At 44.3% G+C, this 14,671-nt stretch overlaps 1 protein-coding gene across 2 annotated transcripts in view; it reads right to left on the reverse strand.

Annotated features, from left to right (window-relative positions):
• Positions 1 to 14,671, reverse strand: part of YAP1 (Yes1 associated transcriptional regulator) — a 111,333-nt gene that overhangs the window by 26,869 nt on the left and 69,793 nt on the right. For both annotated transcript variants that reach the window (XM_044919245.1, XM_044919244.1), the window contains exon 4: positions 9,963 to 10,076. In XM_044919245.1, coding sequence (XP_044775180.1) covers positions 9,963 to 10,076 — 114 coding nt within the window. The remainder of the gene's footprint in view (positions 1 to 9,962; positions 10,077 to 14,671) is intronic.

Genomic DNA, 14,671 nt, shown 5'->3' on the forward strand with positions numbered 1-14,671 from the left:
AACAAACAGCTATTGGGGAAAATATGTTTTCAGTTCCTAGCAATTACATAAATTAATTTTAAAAAGAAACTGCTAGGAAATAGCCCATTAGTAAGTTGAGGAATGTTGGAATATGAAACTTGATTAACTGCAAAATAGATTCTAGAGCTCTACAGTGTTACATATCTATTAAGAAACATCTGAAAAGCTTTTCAGCTTTCCACATTGGATTTTTGTTCAGTAACAGAACATATAAAGGTTAATGTAAATATGTATTCTTTGTGAAAACTGACTGGACAACAACAAAACTGCATGAAAATAAAGAGGTAAATATCCTCTGCTTCCCGTCCGTTTCCCAGAATTAAGTACCGTTAAGTAGTAATCATTACTGACAGTGACCACTGCTAACGGCACCATGAATTGGTTGGTACAGTCTTTTTCAGATCTAAGCTTATGTAACTATTCAAAACCACAGAAAGGGAGAAACAGGATAGCAAGAAATGAAGGAAGAACTAACTCTGCACAATTAAACAGAAGTCTGCACAAAATTTGCAACAGAAATAGTCTAATGACGCTGAGTACTTTTGGCTGATTTTCCTCCTTCGGATACCAGCGGTGCTGTGAGCTTTCCTTACAAAGAGCGTATGTAAGTGACCGATTCAAACAACCTTGTTTACCTACTGAAGCTGGGATTGACTCCTCTCCTGGAGCATCCTGTTCTTTACCTTCTGAACATCTCGAGCATTTCCACAAAGCGCAGAGCGGTGCGCCCACACGGGGCGCAGCAAAGACCTCACAGGCAGGCGAGAAACAAAACAGGCTTTGTTTCCCGGGAAAAGGGGGCAGGGCAACTAGAAAAGGAGAGACCAGCAGTACCCAGTTCTTCCCTCCATGATCAACTTCTCCAGTTTTAATCACATTTCTAGAAGGTAAAGAGAAAAAAAATCCTTAAAATACGACCGAATTTTTTTTTTTTTTTAAACCTATTACTTTTAAATTCAGAGTCTGTGCTGCTTGGACTATGAAATAGTAACTTTCAGGTTTTACTTATTAACAAATCAGTCCTGTCAGCTTTACGGTGGTAGCAAGCTATTGACTCAACAATGACTGAGAAGAGCCCACCATCTCCACAAAACAGGAGGTCATCGCCACGGATGGGTCTCTTTCCAGACGACCTTCTCAACATCTGCATTTTCAAGCTTCAGAAAGTTTTTAGAGTTTCATAATATAACCTCAACCTTGGAGTATTACAAAGTATTATAGATCTGGTAATCAATCATAAACCTGGGGATAGTAGATTCAAATCTAGTAACCTCATTAAGCATGAATTTAAAATTAAAATCAGTGTCTGAACTTTTAAAACCTTAACTTGAACCAAGTCCCCCACAATCCAAGAAGGCACGTCTTTACTCAACACTGCATGCTTACATATTAGCGTGGCTGTGTTAGTCTGTTCTTCAACTTTCAGAAACAAATTTAGGTTTTGCACATACCTTCAGGGATGCTCAAGACTATAAAATAGTAAACTTGTTAAAAGAAATGAATGCTTTTCTAAAAACACAAACTAGTAGGCCATCTGTCAATCTGAAAACTAAAAGCAAAACGCGAAACACCTGCTGGTAGCTTTGTTCACCACATGACCTACGGGACCGAAGCTACATCTACAAAAAATTGCTAATTGGCATAATAATTTATGCATTTAAATATAAACTGGTTTTTCCAGTGAAAATTACTGTTTGGTTCACACTGAGAATCTGCCTCTTATAAAAGGTGCAAAAGCCCAGGGTCCTAATCTAATGACTCAATCTATCTTTTTCTTTCTTTCTTTTTTAAAAGATTTTATTTTCAAGTGGGGCTTGAACTCATCACCGGAGACCAAGTCGCATGACCCACCTTCTTGAGCCAGCCAGGTGTCCCCCGAATCTTTTTATCATCCATATGCAAAGGATGTTTCCCAACAGTCCACTGAGCTCTCTGGACCTAACTGACAATGCTCTGCCAGGAATGATTTTTTTTTTTAAATAAGCTTTCCGGGGGCGCCTGGCGGGCTCAGTGGGTGCAGCGTGCCACTCTTGGGTCTTGCGGGTGTTGGTTTGGACCCCACACTGGGTGTAAACATTACTTAAAAATAAAACCTTTAAAAAATAGCAAGTTTTACTGAGATATTTCATCCTTTTAACACTTTTTGTAGATTCACAGAATTGTATAGCCATCACCGATTTCAGAACATTTTCATCCCCCAGAGAAGCCCTGTACTCTCTGTAGTGCGCCCCCTCCCCCAGCTCCCGGAGGCCACTGATCTGTTTTCTGACCTATGCATTTGCCCATCCCAGACAGAACACACACACGGAATAAAACAACGTGTGGCCTTCTGCGGCTGGCTTGTATCACTTAGCGTGTGCTCAAGATTCAACTATGTTTAGTGTGTATCATGCCCTTCCTTTTTATTGCTAGGTATCATGCCACGATATGGGTACAGCGTGGTTTGCTAGTCCAGTCATCCGTTGATGGACAAGGACTATCGTGAGTAGGGCTATGAAATCTCACGTACAGGTTTTTGTGTGGACTCCCAGTTTCAGCCTCCCTTACATGCATGCCCACCGATGGACCTGCCAGGTTCTAAGCTGACTGCGAGTTTAACTTTCTGAGGATCTGCCAAACTGCTTTCCAAAGTGGTTGCATCGTTTTTGGATCCCATCAAGCAGTGTATGAGGGTTCCAATTTCTCTACATTCTGGTCAGCACTTATGGTCTGCCCTTGATTTTAGCCATCTGACTGGGCACCACGTGGGCCGCACCGTGGTTGTGCTCTGCATTAGGTGGTAGCAATTGGCCTCCTTAAGCCCCTGCTCTGGCTAGGTCTTGTCCCAGGCATAGAAACGCCCCCTTCCGACATTCTGCACTTCCCTCCTTTCCCAAGCACCAGCCCAACCCATACACCCCCAAAATTGGGCTAAAGTTTTTAAATCCTTAAGCTGTTAAAAAAAAAAAAATACAACAAACTTCATTACTTAGGTCCATTCAACTTCTTCTTTCAAACATCTATCAAAAGACTGGCATGAAAATTTATTATGATGGCATTTTTCAAACAATACAATTGTGGCTAGAGCTTACAAAAACCCAACAGCACATTTTCTCCTTATCACGTCATTAAGCAGTTTGGGGCAGGACACAGGCATTGCTAAATGAGGTGAGAAGAAAAGGGAGAAAGTGTTCTAACTAGCTTTCAGTTCTTTCTGTCCCCAGCGTACAACCATGTTTTTCCCCTCTACTACAGAAATAAAGTCTGAAGTCTAGTTTGGTGAGAAAGTTCAGATAATGAGACTCCTGGTTAGAAGAGAAGGGGAATTACATTTTAAAATATACCTGCTATCATGAAGTCATTAACGAATAAATCGTTCCATTAATAACTTTATTTCCAATTACATGTACCTTATTACTATCAATGCTCTTTTTCTAGGGGAATTTATAGTTTAGAAGAGACGCATATCTTAGTCTTTGCTGGTAAGCACAACCTCGGACCTTCTAGTCTAGAGCTTGACAGGGCTCTTCTCATGCCTCAATGTCCCTCTTTCGGAACAGCCCCCCCCGACCGGCCACACTCCACGCCACATTACTCCCTTCCAGAGCACCTTGCTTGTCATCCATCCCTCAGTGTACCTAACGCGTCTTGTCCTGACTTGTGCATGTAGTTGCCTGCAGCCCCCTCCCTGATGGCTTCTGTTATGCTTAGTACATAACTGGCACTCAAGCGTAGGTCGAAAGATCAAATACTGAAATAGCTCCTATCCCTGCTTAGTCGGATGCTGTGAGTAATGCACAGGACACTCTCCAAGTTGAAGCAAGTCCAGAATGAGCTATAAAATGACCTCAGCAACCAGAGGAGCAGAACAAAGTGAGGCTAAAACCAAACAAAGAAGAGGCACCACTCTCCTTCTAAGTCATTCTGATTTATTTCCCCAGAAATCCATTTGACTTTTCCCTTGGCAAGTCTACAATCCGTTTCTTGCCTCAGAATCTCGGGTGGGCACGGAACGGGGCGTCAACAACGGCCTTCTTCACCAGCACATCTTATAGAAGACTTGCTATGAACGGAGAGTTGATAAAACATACCTCGAAGCAGTTTTCCTTTAAAAGCTAATTAAGGTTTTTTTGTTTCGTTTTGGAGTTTGATGTTAGGGTCTTTAGTACCATAAATAAACCATTAGTTTATTGTTCCGTGACTTTGGTGATCTTAAATTTTAAATATGAATAACTCACATAAAAAAAAATTCCTTCACTTTGTAATTACTCGCACTGTGGAGCCATCACCAAATATGAACGACAAATGGACTAACAGGTCTGCCCCCCTTGGGGAGCAGTGCAAATTGCTTACCCTGTCTGACAGTTTTGGCACCGTCCTCCTGAATGAACATTAAAAACAAAACAAGACAAAAGCCACACGAGCACAAAGAAAACTGCAAACCTCCAATACTGAACTAATTTTGATATTCCATAATCTTATGCATTCAAAGTCATTTCCGTAAGTGCTCGTTTAACGTCATGACCCACACAGCCGGGAGGTGGGCCCCACATCAGCTCTTAGCAGGCTTTTGCTTTCCATCAGGGCAGCTTTCTGGGAAATCTAAAATTTTAGAAAAAAGCATATCAAAAATGCACCATCTTTCAGGCAATAAAGCCAAATCCTGCTCATAGAAGCCTTTTGAGACTCCTACATGCTTCCTAGAGACGAAGTGAGGACAAAACTCAGCAAGTCCGCACAGCATGGCTCCCCATCAGATCTGTTTGCCGGCAGTACTCACCATGTGATAAGGCTTATCTTTAGATTAAAGGTTGAAAGATTCTGTCTCTTCTTCAAAAGTAATTCCCAGCTGTGACCAGAGGACCAAAAGCTAACCCTGAATGATGCAACCAACAGCGCTCAAGCCTCTCTGAAACCTCAGTGCACTCAAACCCGGAAGCTAGGGTCCAAAGCAGTCACTGATGAGTCCGTAATCCAGCATACTGCATTAAATTAACTAAGGACTAGGAATCATTCTCGAAAAATCATCCAGTGTAATTTAATCACACAAGTCAAGAGAAGTCAGGTAGTCTTGTGAATGAGTTGGTTAGACTGTGATATCAGAAAAAACTCAGGTCTCTTGATTCCCAACTGAGCAGGTAAAATGTTCTTTATCACATTGAATTCAGTATATTATATAGTACCTACTACATAGAAAACAGGATGCCAGGTAACTTCTGTAGATTTGAAAGAAGGGTTTTTGGAAGGCATATAAATGCCAGGCGAGAGCCACGGTTTTTCTCAGTGGATAATGGAAACAGAAAACATGGTATTGTGTATTAAAGAGGCGTGAGTGAAGTGAAGGGCATCCAGAGAAGGGGAGTGAACTGGTTCGGGGATCCCAGAACGCCTAGTGCACGAAAACCTGTGATCTTTCCAGGAGAACGCTTCTGGGATTGAACCGTATTCACAAATCTAAAGGGAAGTCAATTTCTAGGTAATAAAGGAACACATCCCTTCTGGCCATTAGAACTTTCCCTAAATAGAATGAACTGCTAAGCTCGTAGTGTAGGGAAAGGCCAAAACTGAGGCTGGAAGACAATCTCTTAAGAACCTGAGAGAGACGAGGCACAGTAATTCATGTAGATGGCTTCACAGTCTGTGCTACTCAGAGACGTCCTAATTCTCTTCCGTCACTGGAAACTCATTCCCTTTGGGTAATTTCCTCAAGGTGAGTCATGATATAATATGGTCACTGCATTAACCATGGTCATCTTCCCTCTGAAACCTCCATTTATCAGTGCTGAATGAACTAGGGGTATTTCTAAAAGATTAACTGCATGAAATCTAAATTTCCAAAAAATTCTAGGTCTGAAAACAAAGAGTTCAGAGTCTAGCTCTGTCACGTGACTATATGACCTTGAACAGATCACACTTTCCCTGGATCTCAGATCAACTCCTATTTGGAGCGCTACTCCCCACCGCCCCCAGCCTTTCTGCTGTTTTAACACCCCCTCCATTGGTGGTGGTGGTGGTGGTGGTGTGGGGAGTCCACAGTGGCCCAGTGGCTCTGTGGTTTTCCGGGGTAAGGGCCACGGATGTTCAACGTCTCTCCAGTGTCACAGTACTTCTCACCACCCAGCTCCATTTGGAAAATGCTGGTTAGAGGAATTACAAATTCTTTCCAGGGCCAAATTTTGTTAGATTTATCTGTTAAAAACTATTAGCAACAGCTCTTCTTACCTAAAACACAATGAACTATCGTTTCCTCTCTAACCTAAGTAGTTAGTAATACAGTCCACAACCAAATACTTACAATTTAGGATCACCAGGAAAGATTTAAAACAGGGTAAGGAAACAAATACCTATTTTTTGAATGTATGATTATCAAGTGACTTGCTTCAATAAAATTCAAATGATTACATGCTGACACTCCATCCACCCCAGACTCCGCAAGTGGAGACACATGTCCTTCAGTGTATTTCTCTGTCTCTACCAGAGAAGGCTTAGGTATTTAGTTGGTCATTCGGTACATTTTCATCAAGAGTAAAATATCACTTCACTTAAATCAGCTATCAAGAATATCTAGTGTTAGAAGGAAAAGGTTAACGAATCTCTAAAAAATTAACATTTGTAAAGACCTCAAAGAATTGATTCAAAACATTTAACTTTAAGAAAGATGAACAACTTCTGGCTTTGGGACTTAATAAATTATGTATTTTTTATTCTTTTAATCTTATTATTACTTTAGGAAATTTTCTCTCTCTCTCTGTCACACACGCACACACACATCAAGTTCTGGGAAACTTTGGGCTTTAATTACCTGGGACATCTCCATGCACAGAGCTTCTATGCACACAATGGCTGGCAATTAAAGGACATTGTGTTTTTGCCATGCTAGACTGCTGATTACATGCTTTAAGACTCAAAGATGTATTTTCTAGCCCAGTCTCTGGTCCCAATATTTCGTTACACCAAACATGATTTTACTCCAGTGGCAGCCCAGCACTGTTCTCCAGAAACACAGACTGCTAGGCAGTATTTAGTACATCCTTCCCCAGGAACAGTGAGGGTAGTAACAGTACATAAACGAGGAGCTCACTCATGATTAGCGTTCTGGAGACCTTTCACTCTAAAGAACAGAGATTATTTTTTCGGGTGTTTGCATTAGGGCTTTTACCAGAAATCATTCATAGGACCGTTACATAAAACAGTATTTCTACAACATAGAAGGGAACATTTAAAACTTGAGACTCTTTATGTTTACGATACAAAATCTCCAGGGGAAAAAAGGGTGTTTATGTGAATTTAATGGCCTACGAAATACACTCAAGCACCAATTTTCGTTAATCCAGGATCAAAACATCCCTAAAAGGATTCCTTAAAAACAAACAAAAGCCCTCCTTTTCTCAAAGCCAATAAATACCAGGGAATCCTTACTGCCACTGGATGTCACTTCATGATTTCTTATAAATTACTAACAAACTCTCTAAAATAATATAAGTGTCAAAAATATATAGTTTTTTAAATGTTAAGCAAGAAAATCAGATAGAAGAAAGCCAATCCACAACAAATTACTCCTTAATTTCCTGAAATTATATGGATAATTTACCAGTTTTTATGCAGGATGTGAAGGATGGATCAATCATTCTAAATATAATTCATCTAAAGCATCTGATACAGAAATGGGAGAGGCTGCTGTCTGAAGGAGGGGAATGAAAACGTCAAGCTTACACAGAGCTCTATCTTCCATTTCAAAATGTCAGAAGACGTCGGTCAATGTGACCTAAGCTAAACATGGGTAAATACTTTAATACAGATTTGGGAAATACAGCAGAGCAAAGCTCGCCACCATGAAAATAACCTACTGTTTGTTTGTGTCTGCATGGCTCCGAGGGTCAGAAAGAGGACAGTTTATAGTTTTTTGGCAGAGATAAAACACAATCCACTATGGAACCTGAGATTTCAAGGAGGCTCCTTCAAATTCAGCAGCTAGCAGCTTGTCTCTATTTGCTGTCACTCCAGATCAGAGAAGCCCACACTCTCTCCTTTCCTGCCCCCACCCAGTCACACTTGAGCTCTCGGACTGAAAAGGTCTGGAACAGATTAAAAGTCGGGCCACAAAATAAAAAGCTCTGGCATGTTATCAAGCCTGTCTGGAATACACATACACGGTGGGCCCAAAAAGGGAAACTCAAGGCAGTAAGAGAATTTTATGAAACTTTTTTTGGCATACCTAATTGTATATTGGCGTGTACATATGTGCTAAAGGGAGGGTGGGAGAATTTCTTTTCTTTTGGTACTTTTTCTCATTTAAAACAAAAGACCAAGCTGTGTGTGTAATTAATGGATCTACTGAGGATCACAGCCAAGTTGTTTTATTTCACTATTTTAACGGAAAGTACTTACACAAAAAAACAAAACAACTTTGTTCCAGTTCCTGATTTCTGCAGTTCGCTAAGAGTTAATCAACATCTTTCATAACCTTATGTTGGGGAAAAAAAACCCCACAGACCATTTTAAAAAATTTCCAAAATGTGGACAAGCTGATCCATTTCCTTAAAGATGATTCAAGGAAACATGGTGGTTGTCATTCCAGTCCATACAAATGGCAGCATTTATTAAATTCTCTACCTTACTTGGTTTTCTATTTCAACCACAAGGGCTTATTCAAGTATTAAATAAAATCCAAAGTTGTAAATTATTAACATGCCACATTAGTTTTTTAACACCCAAACAGATCTGGAAGCTCAAACGGCTAGCATTTAAGCCAAACCGGACATCTGTCAAAATGATGGTCTCTGCCCTGACCCCACCTCTGACTCGACTTGAATAGGGGGTTCCATCCGTCCACAGCTGCTCGGGCAGCGAGGGGCAAACCCACACGCTGGGGTTTGATAAAGCTAACACAAGACACGGAGCAGAAGCATTCACAGTGTTTCTGACAGGGACGTTATTTGACCCAACCACGGCCGGGCAGAGTTCTCCTTTCTCTTTTGTCCCCCAGGACAGTGTTTGGAAGGCCTTCACAGAGTTAATTCCTCTTTCCCGTAAGGGCCCCGCAGTTGTTGTGAGGTCAACCCCTCTGAAGCTTCAAAGGCTCGCCGTCCCCTCCGTCTGACCTACTCAGTGATGTGCACACTGTTTTCATTTAGCTGCATCCAGTCCAAGACGAAAACTTCAAAACCACAATACTTTGCTCCTTTCAGATTCATTTTTCCATGGCTTTGGAAGAGTACCTCGGAAACTCAGAAGAGTGGAAAATACAGATAAAAAGGCACTACTGAGTTTGTACACGATCATCAGAATGTGTACATCCGTGGAGAGTATTCTTTCGTGCAAATGGGGATTTAGTCATGTGATTTGGAGGGGAAAATGGCTTTGCTTTTTGTTTCCTAAATAAAAAACTAAGGATCTTTCTAAAGAAAAAAAAAAGCAAGCCAGAGTGAGAAGAGAAGGGAGAAACGCGTTCCCTGGTCGATCTCGAGGGCGACGGCCCCCCTCCCAACAGAGGACAGCAGAGACGACTCCGCCCAGCACAGGAGGTGCTCACTGCTCCCTGAAGTCGAGCCGAAGCACACAGGGGGTCACGGACAAAAGCCGGCACCCCAGTCGTCGCCCCCGCCTGACAGCCTGGTGATTAGTGTGGCCAGAAAGACCATTTTAAGCAAGATCACCATGTCTCCCCAAATGTGAAAGGAACAGCGACTCTGGTCAGTAGCCACCGTACAACATTCCCCCAATCCCACCCCAAGGAGTCCAAGCTACAAAGCTCATTTACATCTGCATTTCTAAGTGTCGAGGGAAAGGTATAGAAATAGTCCTGGAAAAGCTGGGTGGACAGTCATTTCTTTAATACTGTAAAGCAATGCAATTTTATTTCAGTGTCTCTTCCCAAAGTCTCTCTCTCTCTCTCTCTCACACACACACACACACACACACGTTATCAAAATATCTAAAAAGGTTTTGAGATGAACCTTTACCAAAACGAGGGTCAAGCCTTGGGTCTAGCCAAGAGGTGGTCTTGTTCTTATGGTTTATATAGTATATCTCTCCATCCTGAGTCACGGCTTGCTCCCATCCATCAGGAAGAGGACCTACAAATACAGAAAAAACAATCACAGTTGGTTTGATTTGGTGCAGCTAAAAAAAGTGGGAAGGGTGCTAATTTATAAAGAAAACAGGTCTTGACAAAACAATTTATTAAAACAGAATTAAGCATGTGTTCAGAGAAGAAAAGTAGACCTATATACCTGATTCTTCTCCACTTCGTAAAGAAACTACTAATCAATAAAATCTATACCCCCAGAGACGCAGATAGGAAAAAAAAGAGTCAAGAAAAATCTTTTTGGAAGTCATGACCCAAACAACCCTTGTCACTATTAATTTGCCACATTCAGTGACATGGGTCAGGGACGGCCCTCCATCCAGATTTGGGGACAGTGCCTTCCTACGGACGCCAAGGCTCTTCAACGAGGAGGACACGCAAAAGTCTTCAGAACACGTCAAGTGCCGTACACATTCTGTTTCATGTAAAAGCACACTTTGGCTAAGTCGGCCAAGCTGCGTTTATCACCAGGATTTATGGGATTGGCTCTCACCAAGAAAACTGCCATACAGAAAACTCTATTCCAGAAAAAGTTTATTTTCAGGCAGCCCAGAAGCTGCTGGGGGCGGGGCAGGGGGTGCTGAGCACGGAGTCCGACATGGGCTCGAAGAGGGCAGGGGAGGCTGGAGCTGTCGAAGGCCCACTTCTCAGAAGAACGAGGAGAGACAGCTTCAAAGCCGCAAAGGGAGGGAGGACGGAAGAACGTGGTCATTCTCAGCAGACATTCGAGCGAATGCCCGGGACTTTTCCATCTGTGGTCCACGCGAACGGAGCGCCTCCTGGGTTCCGGACACTGCCCGGAGGAGATGACGTGCATCAACTCACGTGACCCTCACAACCGCCGATGCCCTACGCGGTGGTCGTCCGTCCCTCCTCATGAGGACACGGACGCGCAGGGGCTCCGTGGGCCCACACCGCACAGCCTGGGTCAGAGGGCGCTCAGACCCGCAGCCGGGCCCTGAGCCGCCGCTGCTCCTCACGAGCCTTCTTCTTGGCCACCGCCCCTAGAGCAGGTCCTACGGAGGCTGCGTATGTACAAGTGCGCCGGGCTCCTTATTCCTCAACTGGCAGTCCAAGCCAGACTTCGGAGTGATGCTGAGTAACTCTGCTTAAACAAAACACTCACAAAGGCCCGTGGGACCCAAAGCCCTCATTCCAGGCCAGTTTCCTTTGTTTCAGAAACGGACCAATTCGCTACTATCCCGCTGTCCAAGGTCTGCCGTGTTCGGAGACGCAGACACAGGAAACTGCAGCGCTCTGCACTCCTCGAGAGGCCCCGGGGAAGCCCCTCCTGCCGTCCTACTTGCTGCGTTCTGTCCACAATGAAAGCCAACCGTGTCCAGAGTTGGAATTTGCCAGAGCGACCCCATATCTACTAACAGGTGAGTGGGAAGCAAGTTCGTGTAACACACAGAGATGGGACCACTTTTCTCGGCAGCATTCACTGTCACTTGGGCTGTCAGGAAAACGGACCCTCCATAACCGGATACAAATGCTCGGGTACGACGTTAATGGGGAAGCCGGCTCAATGGCTAACTGACACTCTAAGTACCTGAGGCCCCCTGACAACGGACAAGTCAGCAGCAGTCGTGGGATGGCTCTGAACACCTCCGTCAACAACACCAGCACATCCCTTTACAGCCTCCAAACCTGCCTTTTTTAGCGGTACTGCTGTCCACCTTGGCCGCCTGAGTCAGAACCCAGAGCAGGGTCCGGGACGCAAAGCAACCGGCCCGTCCTGCAGACGACACGCACCTCCTCTCTGACCCCTCGGCTCCAGGGCACCACTGCGGACGCCTCCACCAGGGTCACAGCTCCCTGTTCTGAGCCACCCGGGTGTCCTTCCCTGGTGCCTGACTCATCACCTCTCCTCATCCCAGCGTCCTCTACCAAACAGCCACCAGGGTTTTCTTCTTAAAATACCATCTCATCGACTCTTCCACGTAACTTGTTACTTGTAAAAGCAGTTCCTTTTCTCTCCACATCAAAAGGAAAATGCCGGCTGGACTCATTTCTTAACAGGTGTTCTTCACACACCCAATCCCGTCCCCCCCAACTTCTCACAAAACCAAGCCACCTCTTTGTATTTGTTGCTCCTCTTACACAGACATCCCTTGACCCCGACCCTTATAAACTCGTATTCATCCTGCAAGAGGCTCAGAGGTCAGCTGTTCCAGTCAGCCCTCCGGGTTTTGTCTTCTACGCCGTGGAACATTTACCGATCGAGCCGCAATGCTCTGCGCACACGTGGGTCCTCCTGGCAACGAGCAGCGCACTCGTGTTTGCACGCATGGGCGGGCCGTGTCTGAGGAGCTGCTCAACAAATATTTAAAGAAACAATGAAGGCCCTGCCTTGTAACAGTTTGAACTGTCTATAGATAAGCTTAAAATCATGTAGTACATACATTATTTTCAATTAATATATTTATAAACAGAATAAATGACATAAATAAACAAACCCAGTGCCTTTTGTTCCTTAAAGTTTTTGTTCATAAATGTATTCATTTTCACAGTTCTTTTAAAATGTTAAAAATTACAGAAATGCAGAATAGAAAAAGCGGAAGTTTTCTGTGACCTACTCCTCAGGGAAAATGCTAAACAGCTTCAGTTTCGTGCTATGTTCTGGATCCTTCCTTGTGCGTATGTCTCTCCAACGCACGCATCCCCGCCGGTGTCATGCTCTACCTGGCCCACACTTGCTTTACTCACTTAATAGATTAATGGGCATCTCTTCTTGACAACACACAGATCTCTTTCCTTTTAATAGCTTCATACATCTTAGGTACAGGCAAAGCTCTGAGATGTCGTGGGCTCAGTTCCACACCACTAGAATAAAGTGAGTCAAATGAATTTTTGGGTTTCCCAGTGCATTTAAAAGTTATGCGTACACTACACTATTAAGTGTGAATTAGCATCATGTCTAAAAAAATAATGTACATACCTTAATTTGAAAATAGTTTATTGCTAAAAAATACTACCATCTGAGCTTGCAGTGAGTCATCACCTCTCTGCTGGTGGAGGGTCTTGCCTCAGTGCCGAGGGATGCTGACTGATTGGGGTGGTGGCAGCCGAAGGCTGGGGCGGCCGCGGCAAGTTCTCAAGACAAGACAACAATGCAGTTTGCTGCGTGGATCCACTCTTCCTGTCAGGAACAAGTTCTCTGCAGCACAGGAGGCTGTTTGCTAGCATTTTACCCAGAGCAGAACTTCTTTCCAAACTGGAGTCCATCCTCTCAAACCCTCTGCTGCTTTATCACCAAAGTTGACATAACATTCTGAGTCCTTTGCTGTCACTTCAACAATCTTCACAGCACCTTCGCCAGTAGATTCCATCCCAAGAAACCACTGTCTTTGCTCATCCACAAAAAGCAACTCTTCATCCGTTCAGGTTTGATCACGAGATCGCAGCAGATCAGCCCCATCTTCAGGCTCCACTTCTGATCTGGGTTCTCTTGCTGTTTCCACCCCGTTGGCAGCGACTTCCTCCCCTAACGCGTTGAACCCCTTCAAAATCACCCATGAGGTATGGAATCAACAGCGTCCCAAATTCCTGTCCACGTTGATACTGTGATTTATATTTGGTATCTCATGAATCACAATGTTCTTAATGGCCTCTACAATGGTGAGTCCCTTCCACGTACTCTGCCCAGATCCACGAGAGGAACCACTCCTTCGGCAGCTACACCGTACAGAATGTATTTCTTACGTAGTAAGACGTGAAGGTCAAAACGACTCCTGGATCCATGGGCTGTGGGCATGAGAACAAGATGCATCTCACTGTCCGTCTCCATCGGAGCTCTGGGGCGACCAGGTGCACTGTCCATGAGCAGCAATATTTTGAATGAAATCTTTTTATTCTGAGCAGGTGGTCTCAGCAGTGGACTTAAAATACTCAGTAAACCATGGTGTCGACAGCTGTGCCCTCACCCAGGCTTTGCTGTTCCCTTTCTAGAGCGGAGGCAGAGTGGACGGAGCATAATGTGTATAAAGGCCCGAAGAATGTTCGGAGCGGTCAATGGCAGTGGCTGCAGCTGACAGTCACCAGCTGCATTAGCCGCTATCGAGAGAGTCAGCCTGTCCTTTGAAGCCAGGCCCTGACTTCTCCTCTCCAGCTATGGGAGCGCTGGACGGCACCTTCTTCCCACAGAAGGTTGTGCTGTGTTGAAAATGTGCCGTGATCTCAGTGGGATCTTCTGGATCACTTGCTTCGCCCACATGTCCATGGTTCCTTAAACCTCGCAAACCAACTTCCTCCAGCTCCTGGCCTTTCTTCTGCAGCTTCCCACACCTCCCTCAGCCTCCACAGAACTGAAGAGAGTCCGGGCCTTGTTCGGGATTAGGTGTGGGTTTATGGGAATGTGGTCTGACCTTCTATCCAGACTGAAACTTCATTCCTGTCGGCAATAAGGCTGTTTGGCTTTCTCATTTGTGTGCTCACTGGAGTAGCACTCCTCATTTCCTTCGAGAACTTCCCTTCACATTTACAATGTGACTGGCAGAAGAGCACTAGCGTTCTGCCTATCTCGGCTTCGACATGCCTTCCTCGCTCTGGGGGCTCCGTCTTCCTCGCTCTGGGGGCTCCGTC

Source organism: Neomonachus schauinslandi, chromosome 11 (genome assembly GCF_002201575.2).
Source record: "Neomonachus schauinslandi chromosome 11, ASM220157v2, whole genome shotgun sequence".
In the NCBI taxonomy this organism is placed as follows: Eukaryota; Metazoa; Chordata; class Mammalia; order Carnivora; family Phocidae; genus Neomonachus; species Neomonachus schauinslandi.